At 39.6% G+C, this 16,826-nt stretch overlaps 1 protein-coding gene across 4 annotated transcripts in view; it reads left to right on the top strand.

The window, feature by feature from the left end:
• agtrap (angiotensin II receptor associated protein) overlaps positions 1-16,826 on the top strand; it is a 108,752-nt gene that overhangs the window by 26,922 nt on the left and 65,004 nt on the right. Inside the window, exon 5 of one of the 4 annotated variants that reach the window (XM_039653609.2) lies at positions 4,578-5,011. The exons of the other annotated variants lie outside the window; for them this stretch is intronic. Coding sequence (XP_039509543.1) covers positions 4,578-4,651 — 74 coding nt within the window. The 3' untranslated portion in view covers positions 4,652-5,011. Of the gene's footprint in view, positions 1-4,577; positions 5,012-16,826 lie in introns of those variants that run through there. 4 annotated transcript variants of the gene reach the window in all.

Below are 16,826 nucleotides of genomic sequence, written 5' to 3'. Positions count from 1 at the left end.
TCAAAAGGCTCTTTCACGGTGGCTTCAGTCAGCTTCAGTGAGTTGCAGTGGTTTATGGGAGGAGTGGTTCCTTTGCTCGGAAATGAAAATATGTACACAGGCTTGTACCCTTGACTTTTTTTTGGATTTTCTCTTCATTTTTTCACTCGAAATGATATGTTGGATGCTTATGAGTTCAGCAGTAGCTGATTATCCTCAGACATGCTCTAAAACTCTTTAGATATAGATTTTACAAAAAGTCAATGGGAGAAATGAATGGGAAATTTACTTCTGGCACCAACGCTCTCTCAGGCTGTGGGCGGGACTGTGATGCTCTATAGAGAGCCTAAGTCCCTCCCCTTCCGGTCGACCACCATGGGACCTTATTTCGGAAAATTTGTGTATGGTAGTCAATGGTGAGAGACAACAAATATTTTGATCTCGTTTGAATTGTGCCCCCCATTGTCCACTTCCGATGCAGTTCAACAATGGCCGAAACGAAGGCTATAGATGTCACTGCTCTGTTCCACTTTGTAAATCTAACCAACAACGCCAACCCTACTTAAGTTTTCATGGATTCCCGACTTAATTGAGTGGAATAAGTGGATTAAAGCGGTTCGCCGGGATGAAAGTCCAAACTTTAAAATAAAACAAGGTAGCATTTTTGTTTGTAGCCTGCACTTTAGTGAATCAGACTAATTTACCAGCAGTGTTGGGGAGTAGTTAACTACAAGTAGCAATGCTACTAACTTAAAGGGATACTCCACCGGGTTTTCATATTAAACTATGTTATTCCCTTAACTAAGACGAGCTGATGCATACCTCTCTCGTCTCAGTGCGTGCACTCTATCGCTCTGTATTGCCGCAAAACTATGTTAGCACTTAGCTTAGCCCAGTGCATTAAATATGGGCCAAAAAGAGAAGTGACAAAACACTTCCTCGTTTTCCCTATTTAAACACAGTTACTCGATTAGTGTAACTCGACCTAGGCTGGTGACACAAAATAAAACGTTGTGTTTTTCCAAGCGTTTAAAATTGATGACTATATTGTATGGCGGAATACCATAAAAAAGTGCTTTAGAGCACTTCAACTTGGCGCAATAATACCTTCACTCGTGAAAAGTCCTCTTACCGGCTCCCGCTTCCTCGCTCTCCCCCTCCCTCTTATTTCCGTCAATGCAGCCAACGTGACATGCGACAAAGCGGGAGCCGGTAAGAGGACTTTTCACGAGTGAAGGTATGCACGCACTGAGACGAGAGAGGTATGCATCAGCTCGTCTTAATTAAGTGAATAACATAGTTTAATATGAAAACCCGGTGGAGTATCCCTTTAACTACATTTTTCAGTAGCTTGGCAGTAGCTCAGTTGCTTTTTAACCCTCAGGTGCTCTTCGGTCATTTCTGACCGAAAAAATGTATGTTTTGAAATGTTAAAAATCACAGCTTCATCGGAATGTTACGAAACTTGCTGACTTTTATTCCATTGGGTATGTGAACACACAAACAAATTGAGGTCATGATCCGAGCATGCTAAGTGGTCGTTAAAAAAATAGTCACACTTGTGCTCTTCGGTCAAAAATGACCGACCATAGGAAATGAATGGGAAATTGACAAAAACACAAAAACTTTGAGAATTTTTGTGTGTACAATCTACAAATCGGCCACGATGCAGAAAAAAAGTGCTCAGCATTGACGGGGTGACACTGTAAAACATCAAGAGTGCAAAACAGACATACCCACCCCTACACACACACATACACACACACTTTTATACACAAAAACACCAATAAATTGTGATTAAAGATATCTGTTTTGAATATTTAAAAATCACAGCTTCTTCAGAAAATTACGAAACTTGGTGACTTTTATGGCATTGGGTATGTGAACACACAAAAAAAATGAGGTCATGATTCGAGCAATTTAAGTGGTCGTAAAAAAATGTGTCACACTTTTGCTCTTCTGTCAAAAATGACAACCCATAGGAAATGAATGGGAAATTGATACAAAAAAAAAATTCTCTGAATTTTTGTATGTACAATCTACAAATCGGCCACAATTCTAAAAAAAAAAGTACACCGCAAGAAAGGGGTGACACTCTACAACATCTAGAGTGCAAAACAGACACACCCACCAACACACACACACACACACACATACAAACAGACTTTTATACACATACACACCAATAAATTTTGATTATAAAAAGTATGTTTTGAATTTTTAAAAATCACAGCTTCATCACGATGTTACGAAACTTGGTGACTTTTATGGCATTATGTATGTGAACACACAGAAAAATTGAGGTCATGATCTGAGCATGCTAAGTGGTCTTAAAAAAAATAGTCACACTTGTGGTCTTTGGTCAAAAATGACCCCATAGGAAATGAATGGGAAATTGTAAAAAAAGAAAAAAAAGTTGTGAATATTTGTTTTTTGTCATTTTTTTATAAGAAATAGTTTTTGAGATTGTTTCAACTATATATACAAATCCACCACCAACAACAACAACAAAAAAGTGTTCATGAACAGCTGGGGAATTCATATGCCGCTCAATAGAGAGCTGTACATGCCATCTAGTGGTTACACCATGATTCTACGCTTTTTCTCTATACTGTAACCAGATGGTGCTAATTTTCTTCAAAGAATATTTTTTTCCTGAAGGCCTAGACTCTATATTAAACTAAAATACTGCATTAATATTTTTTTGAAGAAAATAATATATATACAGAAAATAATATATATTTTTCTATGGCAAAAATAAACCATAAATATTGCATAAATATTAATAAGTTCATTTAAATTGTCTCAAAATACTAAATTAAAAAGAATAAATATTATAGAACAAAAATAAATTGCATTGGTTTTACTAGGATGGAGAAAGTTTCATTTTTAGGTGTCCGGTCACTTTTGACCGGTAAGATAACAAGTGTGACTCCGAAACGAAGAGCACCTGAGGGTTAAACAGTGTAGCTTTTCCAGTAGCTAACTACTTTTTGCAGCAAGTAGCGGTGTAGCACGAGCAAAAGCTACATTGCGTTTGTCGAGCCTGCGCGAATCAGCGCGATGCAAGGATTCTTCTTCTCGTTAGATTACAAACTCATTTTTTTTTGTCATTACCGCCACCTGTTGTTTAATCACGCATCTTGCGGCTAACGGTTCGCTGACGTAAAGAAGTGGGTTGACAGTGACACACCCATATTATGATAATCCATGACGGAGCAAGAGGTGACGGCAGATTTGGAGGATGGAGAAACAACTAACTTTAATTACCCATGGTCTTATTTGTCCAAGTTCAATCGGTATTTTTGAGAAAATGTTCTAAATGCAATTTATGTTGAATGTACATTTTGTTCTTGCAATGTTGTAGGCTAGGCTATTTGTTGCAATTTTTCACTTTAGACAAACAGTCTGAGATATTTGAGTGTTGTGTGTAATAAAACAATACTCTATGAAATCATAATTGTACTGCATTGTTTTAAACAATAAATATTTTAAATAAAACATTCATCAGACACTTATTCAGTTATTTACAATATATAATTTATAACATGTTATAATAATATGTAATACAATATTTATAATATGTTGTTCAAAAAGCAAAAGTAGTTTCAATGTAGCTAGCTACTTTTTGATAGTAACTTGTAGTGTAGCTAACTACTTTTCCAAAAGGGTAGCTTGACTGTAGTTTAACTACTTTAACGTACGAGTAGCTTGTAACTTGTCAAACTACAGTTTCAGAGTAGCTTCCCCAACACTGTTTACCAGTGATACCATATAAATAAACCCGTTATCAGTTCGCCAGAGTGATCGGTGATTCAACGGAAGTGGCAGTGCTCAAAGTTCACTGAATGCGGAAGTAGCCTACTTTGGATCAGCGTGATAATCCCCCATTGACTACCACACATACTTTTTCCGAAATAAGGTCCCATGAGCCGGAAGCAGAGGGGCGGGACTTAGGCTCTCTATTGCGTATTACAGAGCTGATTTCAACTGCCAGTGTGAAGGCGGCGTTACATCCACCCAAATCTAGTCCACTTGGCAAAAGTTCTTCAGATCTATGGATTTATTGACGTAAAAAATATTGCCACTAACAATAATAGTAGATCTCATTAAAAGACCCAACGTAACGTTAATATTGAAATTGATTTTTAGACATCATAATGTTATTTTCATCATCGTAATGTTATTTTATCATGTAGTGCATGTTCCCTACTCTGAACTTCTCTCTGTCTCTTGAATCACTTCACACTAACATGTTCAAATAATTTAAACTCAAATCAATATTGAATCTACATTTATTTATGTGTAAGTAGCCACACTGTATAATAAACAGAATAATGTATAGTTAAATGGTGATTATTGAATACAGAATATATACTGTGAATTATTTCCTAAAAAAATATTTTACTGTTACTTTTACTGTTACTTTTACTGTTTTACTCAAGACACATATTATTTCAGTTCTAGATTTAGGCCTGTTTTTCATGTTCATTATTCATCTTTCTTCATTTTTTTCCTGTTCTTTATGTTCTGTCTGTGACTTGTCTTTATTCACTGTCCTGCTTGCTGTCTCATTGTATTCTGAATCTGTCTCTCAGACCTGGAAACATCTCTGGACAGTCGTTGCACCACAGACAGTGCTGACAGCACATTGCTCGGCCGTCGCTACTGAACCTTCCCTCCATTTCCTCCTGCAGTCCTGTTCAGCTTTCTCTAAAACTGGAAGTTTTCATCTCTGAGCTGCTTTGGTGAATTGTTTATGTGTTACTTTTTCCTGGCTGCTCTTCAAATTATGTCTTGTTATTTATGTTTTGCAACTCTTTATATTACTTTTTCTTGTTAATATTCATGCATTTGAATATCTCCTGTACGTCGTCTTTCATTCTTTGTGCATTCCTTTTGCTTGATGTGAAATTCTTTTACTCTGTGTGTATGTACATGAGGTTTCAGAAAAAGAATAAATTTTGGGTCAAGATTTATTACACAATAATCAGAATACAACTTTTTCATGATAGTACTGGGCCATGAAGGTACTACAAGTATATATATATATAAATATATATATATATATATATATATATATATATATATATATGACTGTGTTCAAATTATGCATTTCAGAAATATACAATTAACCCAGCTAGTTAACAATGTATTAATTTAACCCTCAACCTTCCCATGCATAGGCCTACTGTATTGTACTCCCTTTAGGACACAGCGGAACAGCTCATTTGCTCAGAGCTATAAGGCCATCTAGTGAAATAATAATAACTTTAATTTATATAGCGCCTTTCAAAGTACCCAAGGACGCTTAACAAAGGACATGAGAATGGGAAGGGGGAATTAAGAAGGAGGCAAGAGGCCAGGGCAGCTAGAGCCCAAAGGCCTCAGTGAAGAGGTGTGTTTTGAGCTGATTTTTGAAGGTTGAAAGTGAGGAGGCAGAGCGGATATCGTGGGGAAGCTTGTTCCAAAGTGACGGAGCACCAATGCAGAAAGCTCTATCACCAAATGTCTTAAGCCTGGACTTAGGAACAACAAGCAGGTCCTTGTCAGAGGAACGCAGGGACCGTGACTGAGTGTAGGGATGGAGAAGATCAATAATGTACTGGGGTGCAAGTCCATGGAGGGTCTTGTACGTCAGGAGGAGGATTTTATATTTGATGCGGGACTTTACTGGCAGCCAATGTAGCTTCATCAGGATAGGAGTAATGTGAAGACCAAGTTTTGTGCGTGTGAGCATCCTAGCCGCAGAGTTCTGCACATACTGAAGTCTATCAGTGGCTTTGCTGCAGGTAGACCGAACAGGATACCATTACAGTAGTCAAGTCTGGAGGTGATGAACGAGTGGATGAGGGCCTCAGCTACAGAATTGGAGAGGCACTGTCGGAGTCTGGAGATGTTCTTGAGATGATAGAAATAGTCATGAAATATCATATTATATATTTTTTTTTTCCACACGAGGTCGGCAAAGACATCCGATGTAAGATATTTTGAGCCAAATCAAAAGGGTTATGTATGAAATTTGTAATTATTTTGGATTCCAAGTTGAAAGAATGTGAGGAATGTGCTTAAAATGTATTGATCAAATGTAGTAATTTAAAGGTAAATAAAAATTAATAATAAATAAATTTAAAAATGAACTAAAATAAGCTTTCTGGACATGTCAAGTCAAGTCAAGTCACATTTATTTATATAGCGCTTTTCACAATACAGATTGTATCAAAGCAGCTTCACAGTGATAACATGAAAGTAGTACAACACAGATCAATAATATTGTTAATATTAAATAATAAATAAATAACCCCGACTAAGCAAGCCAAAAGCAAGGCGACAGTGGCAAGGAACCAAAACTCCATCAGATTGGATGGAGAAAAAACCTTGGGAGAACCCAGGCTCAGTGAGGGGCCAGTTCTCCTCTGGCTAACATTCATATTGTTTATATATAAATATTAAATATAAATGTTGTTTATATAAAACGGCGGCATGACATATCGCCGGCGTTGAGTTGTCTCTTCACAGGCGCTGGTCCTCTCATCACAGGCGTTGGGGCATCTGAAATCCCCGTGAGAGGCTGGACACAAAACTGGACTTGACGAACGCCATTTTTCTCGGGACAAACGTCCCGAGATAACAGCAGAAAGGCAGATGGGAGATAATTAGCATAGCTGATGTTCATAATGATTTCCATTATACGGGAGTCGGTGTTAGAAAACCACTATCTCACAAACTCTCCGCAACCCAAACTCTCCGCAACCCAACCATACGCGCCGACCCGTTTGTCTAAAAGGCTGTAGAGCCCCACTGGTGCGTTAAGCAGTTTCAGTGGCAAACGGTTCCCTATGGCATAACAGAGGACTAAAAGGTAAGCATGTGAATGCTTGACTAAAGAGATGCGTCTTTAGTCTAGTTTTAAACTGTGTCAGCGAGTCAGAGCCTCGGACTGTATCGGGAAGGCTATTCCAGAGTTTTGGAGCTAAATGCGAGAGCGCCCTCCCTCCTTTACTGGACTTAGATATCCTAGGAATGACCAGAAGCCTTGAATTTAGTGATATTAAGGAACGCGGTGGATTGTAGGGCGAAAGAAGGTCCGTTAAGTACATAGGAGCTAAACCATTTAGGGCTTTATAGGTCAGTAGTAGTACTTTGCGTAACACTTTAGAATACGGTTCCTTCGTTAATGAATAACTACACAAGAACTAATGAGTAACACAATATTAACAATCTAGTAACTATTATTAACTAACAAGAAACTCTGATTAACGAACTAGTAAGTAATAGCGCACAGACGAAAGTGGTAGTTCACTATTAAGTAATCAATAACTACTATTTTTTTAATACTTCCCAGAGAACTACTGAAAAAGTTTATTAACAATCTAGTAACTACTATTAACTAAAAGAAACTCTTATTAACGAATTAGTAAGTAATAGCTCACAGATGAAATGTTACTAGATACTTCTGTGGGAATTACTAATTATTAGGATTCGTATTATAAAGTGAAGATCATTTGAACTAACTAGTAATTACTCAAGTGTTACTTTTAGACATTTTCTAAAAGTTACTAAAGTTCACCAAAAAATCTCAAACATTTGCACAAATCATGACTAGATCATGTAGTAACACTTGAGTAATTACTAGTTAGTTCCAATGATCTTCACTTTATAATACGCATCCAAATAATTAGTAATTCCTACAGAAGTATCTAGTAACACTTTCATCTATGAGCTATTACTTACTAATTATTTGGATCCGTATTATAAAGTGAAGATCATTGGAACTAACTAGTAATTACTCAAGTGTTACTAAAGACATTTTCTAAAAGTTACTAAAGTTCACCAAAAATCTCAAACATTTGCACAAATCATGACTAGATCATGTAAGTAACACTTGAGTAATTACTAGTTAGTTCCAATGATCTTCTCTTTATAATACGAATCCAAATAATTAGTAATTCCCACAGAAGTATCTAGTGACACTTTCATCTGTGAGCTATTACTTACTAATTCGTTAATAAGAGTTTCTTTTAGTTAATAGTAGTTACTAGATTATTAATAAACTTTTTCAGTAGTTCTCTGGGCAGTGATGCGCGGGTTGATCCGAAATGAGCGGGTGCCTGCGGTCACCCGCGGTTACCTGCAGTTACGGGTCATCCAAAAATGTTTTTAATGATATTCGGGTCGCGGTCGGTCGGGTCGTTTGAAAAAAGATGCCAATTAAACATTTGTATTAGTACTAGACACAATTTTTGATGAAATATACAGCCCTACAAATTATTGGCTAAATAACTGGCACGAAGATAACACACAAGCTCAGTCTAAACAGTTCTCGGTTCTATACTAGTGATTCGAGAACCGCTGTCCCTGTGCGTTCGGTAGTACGCAGTATCAGCTGCTCGTGCTCATCACTTCTCTCAACAGTGGCACCAACATGTCTCGGTTCAGTGAACTGTTGGAGTTACTGGAGTAAAATAGAATTCAGGATATTGATTTATTTCGATTCGGAGGCGACTGTCAGGCATGTCTGAAAGTAAGTAACTAACTTGTGGATCAGCACTGACGCAAGACGCGAACTGTTTCGAACGATTCAGTTCGATTTAGTGTAGGTTCGACCGGTTCACTAAAAAGAACCGGTTCAAAAGAACGATTCGTTCACGAACCGGCCATGTCTATGATCACTACAGTCTGCAGAGATGGAGGCGGCAAGAGAAAAGGTGAAGACTGGGGAGTGGAAGCTCCGCAAATACACAAATAGAAAGAGTAAAAGTGTGGGAGACATTTGCTGAAATAATGAAATATGATGACCAAAGTGCTGGCTTTGCCTTTGTTATGTGTAGGCCTACGTCTTCTTGCGATGCTGTGTTGTTACACGTCTATGGCCCAATAACGCTCTGATGAGCATTTACTACTTTTAAAAAATGCGGTCAGGAAGCGGGTCGGGTACAATATTTTTTTACTTTTTTTTGCGGTCCGAGTTGCGGGCGGGTAGTTGAAAACGTCGGTCGGTTGCGGTTTGTTTATACATTGACCCGCGCATCACTGGTAGGAGATGGTGCGTAGGAGACTGCTTCAAGTCGCTAACAGCCATTTGAGCTTCTACTGCTTCCTGATAAACACCAACCTTCGTGCACAGTGGCTGCACAAAATAGACATTTTGATCGACATGCCAAAAATAATAAAAATATTAAGTATGTGTTTGTTGTACAGCCGTGGATCAGTTATTCACTGCACACGCATCATAATATGTGAATGCACTAACAGCACGCTCCTGCACCGCAACACACACTGCACACGGGTGTGAAACGGACGTTAGATCCACTACAGTTCTTAGAAACTTAGATGTGTTTAAGAACTCTTTTTTTCGTACAACAGCTGCACTCATCTTGTTTGTTTATTAGTGGATGCGGATGACCAGTCGTAGACCGGAAACTGAAATGCCGACTTTTGACAAAAGCGGAAGTTCGAAACTACGGTTGTGCACATAGCCTATTAATTTAAGCAAGAAACAATGAGCTCATTGAAGTAAAGGATGTTGTTAACAAATGATTAAGATATATTGAAAGATATATTAAAGAGCATATTGCAGGTAAAAAAAAAATAGAAATGAATAGATAATCTTGTATGAAAATACCATATGAAAAGTTAATGCAGGATTTAAAATGTTTTAAAACAACATAAGGGCACTAATTTAGTAGATAAAGTGAGCGTTTCTTGGACTGCCAGTAAAAACGGCTTTTTTTTCAACATCGCATCATTTGACGTAATTATCAGGGAGCCGCAGCCTCGGCTCAGTGAAGAGTAGGCTGGTATTCAGTGAGCACGGTCGTCTGTCAGTGTGCTTTCGGTACTTTTTGTATTTTAATTTATCATCTTCATGGTAAATTATTGTGTTTGTGGAGGTTGCATAAACTCAGGCCTGTCAGTACTTCAAGGTCGAGTCCACAAGTTTACATTACAAGAAAAGGGACGGTGCTGTAGCCTATATCTTTCGTTCCTGGTGCGGTTTGTGCAGGTGAAGAGACGGGATTTCTCTTCCGCATCGGCTTCGGAAAACGCGGTGTAGCGTTCACTTCAGATAAAACGATTATCATCCCGGCGATCAACATGAGATGCCAAAGCAAGAATATTGATCGTCGTATACTATACCAATGGCATCAAATAGTGTGATATATAGGTAGTCTTGTCTTGCCCTAAATAGAGGCAACTTATTAATTGAAAAACAAAATTGGTTGTTTAAATACTCAAATCTTTAATTTTCTGTTTATGTTATACCCAGGTGAAAAATATGTATTAAAATTTTACCTGAGTGCTTTTAGTACAATAGAAATATGCTCTAGTAAAGTTTTTATACATTTAATAGTATAAATCTAACCTAAACATACTAATGTCTGCTGGCCTGTTATAGGATCATAATAATCTGTACAGTATTGTGAGCACAGTGTATATCGTTGCGTGTATATCTATAAGCACGTCTCTCGCCAGAAGACACCTGTCCTGTTCTCCACTGGTTCTCCTCACACCACAACTCAATTTTTCTCTGACCGTTCTGTCTGACATTATCCTGCCCTGTCCTGCTCTCTTTAGCATAGCAGGCTCATAACTTTATGGCTTGATCCGTCATACGAGTATTTCCTCAGCGTCTGAAATGTCATTGCGATCCATTGTTTTCCTGTTGTGTGAATCGACCGCTCTCCCCAGTCTCCCGCTCATTGCGTCACGCCCGCCACGCCCTTTTTCAGACACGGAAGTAAAAAATTCTCACAAAAACGACTCCAGAAGCTTCTGTAGCGTATTTATAAGTATGTTTTAAAGAAAATCTAGTTCCTACATTGTTTTTCTATGCATTGACTCGTTGGGTCCTCTAACCTGCAATATGCCCTTTAAGATAGGTTAAGATATATTGACTCAGACTTTGCGTCATCTGAAATCCTCCCAGGAGTTGGCGACGTCTCTTCATAGGTTTTGGGTCATCTGAAGTTTTCATAAGAGGCTGGATCCAAACTGAAGTTGACATATGTAAGTAATAGCTAAGTAATAGCTCACAGATGAAATGTTACTAGATACTTCTGTGGGAATTACTAATTATTAGGATTCGTATTATAAAGTGAAGATCATTTGAACTAACTAGTAATTACTCAAGTGTTACTTTTAGACATTTTCTAAAAGTTACTAAAGTTCACCAAAAAATCTCAAACATTTGCACAAATCATGACTAGATCATGTAGTAACACTTGAGTAATTACTAGTTAGTTCCAATGATCTTCACTTTATAATACGCATCCAAATAATTAGTAATTCCTACAGAAGTATCTAGTAACACTTTCATCTATGAGCTATTACTTACTAATTATTTGGATCCGTATTATAAAGTGAAGATCATTGGAACTAACTAGTAATTACTCAAGTGTTACTAAAGACATTTTCTAAAAGTTACTAAAGTTCACCAAAAATCTCAAACATTTGCACAAATCATGACTAGATCATGTAAGTAACACTTGAGTAATTACTAGTTAGTTCCAATGATCTTCTCTTTATAATACGAATCCAAATAATTAGTAATTCCCACAGAAGTATCTAGTGACACTTTCATCTGTGAGCTATTACTTACTAATTCGTTAATAAGAGTTTCTTTTAGTTAATAGTAGTTACTAGATTATTAATACACTTTTTCAGTAGTTCTCTGGGCAGTGATGCGCGGGTTGATCCGAAATGAGCGGGTGCCTGCGGTCACCCGCGGTTACCTGCAGTTACGGGTCATCCAAAAATGTTTTTAATGATATTCGGGTCGCGGTCGGTCGGGTCGTTTGAAAAAAGATGCCAATTAAACATTTGTATTAGTACTAGACACAATTTTTGATGAAATATACAGCCCTACAAATTATTGGCTAAATAACTGGCACGAAGATAACACACAAGCTCAGTCTAAACAGTTCTCGGTTCTATACTAGTGATTCGAGAACCGCTGTCCCTGTGCGTTCGGTAGTACGCAGTATCAGCTGCTCGTGCTCATCACTTCTCTCAACAGTGGCACCAACATGTCTCGGTTCAGTGAACTGTTGGAGTTACTGGAGTAAAATAGAATTCAGGATATTGATTTATTTCGATTCGGAGGCGACTGTCAGGCATGTCTGAAAGTAAGTAACTAACTTGTGGATCAGCACTGACGCAAGACGCGAACTGTTTCGAACGATTCAGTTCGATTTAGTGTAGGTTCGACCGGTTCACTAAAAAGAACCGGTTCAAAAGAACGATTCGTTCACGAACCGGCCATGTCTATGATCACTACAGTCTGCAGAGATGGAGGCGGCAAGAGAAAAGGTGAAGACTGGGGAGTGGAAGCTCCGCAAATACACAAATAGAAAGAGTAAAAGTGTGGGAGACATTTGCTGAAATAATGAAATATGATGACCAAAGTGCTGGCTTTGCCTTTGTTATGTGTAGGCCTACGTCTTCTTGCGATGCTGTGTTGTTACACGTCTATGGCCCAATAACGCCCTGATGAGCATTTACTACTTTTAAAAAATGCGGTCAGGAAGCGGGTCGGGTACAATATTTTTTTACTTTTTTTTGCGGTCCGAGTTGCGGGCGGGTAGTTGAAAACGTCGGTCGGTTGCGGTTTGTTTATACATTGACCCGCGCATCACTGGTAGGAGATGGTGCGTAGGAGACTGCTTCAAGTCGCTAACAGCCATTTGAGCTTCTACTGCTTCCTGATAAACACCAACCTTCGTGCACAGTGGCTGCACAAAATAGACATTTTGATCGACATGCCAAAAATAATAAAAATATTAAGTATGTGTTTGTTGTACAGCCGTGGATCAGTTATTCACTGCACACGCATCATAATATGTGAATGCACTAACAGCACGCTCCTGCACCGCAACACACACTGCACACGGGTGTGAAACGGACGTTAGATCCACTACAGTTCTTAGAAACTTAGATGTGTTTAAGAACTCTTTTTTTCGTACAACAGCTGCACTCATCTTGTTTGTTTATTAGTGGATGCGGATGACCAGTCGTAGACCGGAAACTGAAATGCCGACTTTTGACAAAAGCGGAAGTTCGAAACTACGGTTGTGCACATAGCCTATTAATTTAAGCAAGAAACAATGAGCTCATTGAAGTAAAGGATGTTGTTAACAAATGATTAAGATATATTGAAAGATATATTAAAGAGCATATTGCAGGTAAAAAAAAAAATAGAAATGAATAGATAATCTTGTATGAAAATACCATATGAAAAGTTAATGCAGGATTTAAAATGTTTTAAAACAACATAAGGGCACTAATTTAGTAGATAAAGTGAGCGTTTCTTGGACTGCCAGTAAAAACGGCTTTTTTTTCAACATCGCATCATTTGACGTAATTATCAGGGAGCCGCAGCCTCGGCTCAGTGAAGAGTAGGCTGGTATTCAGTGAGCACGGTCGTCTGTCAGTGTGCTTTCGGTACTTTTTGTATTTTAATTTATCATCTTCATGGTAAATTATTGTGTTTGTGGAGGTTGCATAAACTCAGGCCTGTCAGTACTTCAAGGTCGAGTCCACAAGTTTACATTACAAGAAAAGGGACGGTGCTGTAGCCTATATCTTTCGTTCCTGGTGCGGTTTGTGCAGGTGAAGAGACGGGATTTCTCTTCCGCATCGGCTTCGGAAAACGCGGTGTAGCGTTCACTTCAGATAAAACGATTATCATCCCGGCGATCAACATGAGATGCCAAAGCAAGAATATTGATCGTCGTATACTATACCAATGGCATCAAATAGTGTGATATATAGGTAGTCTTGTCTTGCCCTAAATAGAGGCAACTTATTAATTGAAAAACAAAATTGGTTGTTTAAATACTCAAATCTTTAATTTTCTGTTTATGTTATACCCAGGTGAAAAATATGTATTAAAATTTTACCTGAGTGCTTTTAGTACAATAGAAATATACTCTAGTAAAGTTTTTATACATTTAATAGTATAAATCTAACCTAAACATACTAATGTCTGCTGGCCTGTTATAGGATCATAATAATCTGTACAGTATTGTGAGCACAGTGTATATCGTTGCGTGTATATCTATAAGCACGTCTCTCGCCAGAAGACACCTGTCCTGTTCTCCACTGGTTCTCCTCACACCACAACTCAATTTTTCTCTGACCGTTCTGTCTGACATTATCCTGCCCTGTCCTGCTCTCTTTAGCATAGCAGGCTCATAACTTTATGGCTTGATCCGTCATACGAGTATTTCCTCAGCGTCTGAAATGTCATTGCGATCCATTGTTTTCCTGTTGTGTGAATCGACCGCTCTCCCCAGTCTCCCGCTCATTGCGTCACGCCCGCCACGCCCTTTTTCAGACACGGAAGTAAAAAATTCTCACAAAAACGACTCCAGAAGCTTCTGTAGCGTATTTATAAGTATGTTTTAAAGAAAATCTAGTTCCTACATTGTTTTTCTATGCATTGACTCGTTGGGTCCTCTAACCTGCAATATGCCCTTTAAGATAGGTTAAGATATATTGACTCAGACTTTGCGTCATCTGAAATCCTCCCAGGAGTTGGCGACGTCTCTTCATAGGTTTTGGGTCATCTGAAGTTTTCATAAGAGGCTGGATCCAAACTGAAGTTGACATATTCTCTAGTAACCTCAGGATGGGCATCCCGAGATAAAACAGAAAAGCAAAACGAAAATAATTAGCATAGCTGCTGTTTATAACAATAAAGTAAAGAGAATAATAATAATAATAATACATAATATTTGTAGGTCGCCATTAAAGACACCAGAGTTTCTGCTAGAAAAAAATGGTGCCGGTCAAAGTGACCGGCAGAGGTTTAGTTTAATGGACATTTTGATGATATGCCGGTCAAATATCGCCTCTTAATTAGTCAAGTTGAGGAAAACTGGAGGCAGGCTATGTAACTTAAAAAATGACATAATCGGGCCGTATAGAATGCAACATGTTTATTGGCATAACTTTCAAATAGACGGAAACCATGAAAACATGAACGTCCGATTGGCGTCAATCAACACCAATTGTTTTTACTATGGTTTCACATTAGTTTAACAAACCAATCCCCCTTCCCCACATACAATATCTGAATAGTAGTTTTTACTCAAGCAAACTTAATATACACTCTCAGTAGCGTCTCATTTAGCTGGTAACATTTCAATTGGCCACCGTGAAATGACTCCTTGTCAAATTAATTGGAACAAACAAATGACTAGGCCTATAACACTGTCTCGCGTAATTTTAGGCTACTTTTTACGCAGTTTTTACGCTTGTTTTGCAGTGCTGAAATGTGCAGCTGCCGACTTAAAATCAAAACGTCGCAGCGTCTCTCCACAACTTGCAATGCGCATAAGCCGCGTAACCTTGTTCTCTGCAAGGCAACTTCGTCTTCGCTGCTTCGTCTTGATCCGATTCTGCAGTGAGAACGAATCGGTTACCTAACGTAACCTCGGTTCTCTCTAGATGAGGGAACGAGTATTGCGTAAGCTAGCTTACGCTATGGCAAAGATTCATCTTTGCTGAGAAGTTGAAGCCAAAAATTATTCCATAATTTGTAATCATTGTCAACGCAGTCCTTCTGAGGCAGACCATGAGCGGGCTAGCTAGCGGCTCATTGGTTCGCTCAGAGAGAATGCACGAACCTATGGGAGAGCGGCGCTAAGTCCGCGCCCAATGAGCGGACGGCGCTCGCTCACTGCGTCACAGCCCGCCAAAAGGGGCGTGGCTACAGTGTATAAAGGTCGCTCTCCCAGCTAGTTCGTTGATTCTGTAGCATTAAGCGAAACGCTAGTGGCGCAAGCACGGCCGGGAACGCAATACTCGTTCCCTCATCTAGAGAGAACGAGGTTACGTTAGGTAACCGATTCGTTCTCTTACGAGAGGTTCTCTCGTATTGCGTAAGCTAGCTTACGCTACGGGAACACCTGGTCAACGCCGTGCGCGCTAAGTAACCACTTAGCATCCCAAGGGGGGAAAAACACCGGGGGAATCTTTAAGTGGATGAAGATAATAAGGCGGCCAGCATAGCGGCCGTTATCATCTAGTGCAAAACGCCCAAAGGCAGCCGGCGAAGCGGGCCGTGATGTGTAGGCTAATGCATAAGCACATAGGGGAACACAAGGGGTGAGCCGGTTGTGATGGAACTCCCGATAGTGCGGCTTCTATAGGAGAGCTGTGAGTACTAGACCGCCAGAATTTTAGCCTGTAAGGCTGGAACTTCCAAGTTATAAAATCTGACAAAAGTGGAGGGGGAGGCCCATCCCGCAGCCACACAAATGTCGTGAATGGAAATCCCGCAGGACCATGCCCACGATGAGGCCATGCCTCTGGTGGAATGAGCCCTGATGCCCAGAGGGCAAGGCAGGTCTTTAGCGGCATAAGCAGAGGCAATCGCGTCTACTATCCACCTGGATAGGGTCTGTTTCGAGGCGGCTAGTCCCTTGGTGCGGCCACCGAACGACACAAACAGCTGCTCCGAGCGTCTGAACGCGGCAACGCGTGTAGTGTACACTCTGAGAGCCCGAACCGGGCAGAGGCGGTCAGCGTCACGTTCGCTATCGGATGCAGGCAGCGCCGATAGAGAGATCACTTGCGCCCTGAAAGGGGTACCAATCGCTTTTGGAACATAACCGTGTCTAGGTTTTAGAATGACTATGGAGTCATTCGGTCCAAACTCCAGGCACGCGGCGCTCGAAGACAGCGCGTGAATGTCCCCCATACGTTTTACTGAGGCGAGTGCCGTCAGAAGAACGGTTTTTAACGAGAGGTATTTAAGCTCCACGGACTCAAGTGGTTCAAACGGTGGGGCTTTCAGAGCTTCTAGAACTATAGAAAGATCCCAGACCGGCACCGTAGGG

The sequence above is a fragment of the Pimephales promelas genome, chromosome 21, assembly GCF_988280905.1.
Source record: "Pimephales promelas chromosome 21, fPimPro1.hap1.1, whole genome shotgun sequence".
Taxonomy (NCBI): domain Eukaryota; kingdom Metazoa; phylum Chordata; class Actinopteri; order Cypriniformes; family Leuciscidae; genus Pimephales; species Pimephales promelas.
This window is presented reverse-complemented; position numbering and strand designations above follow the sequence as displayed.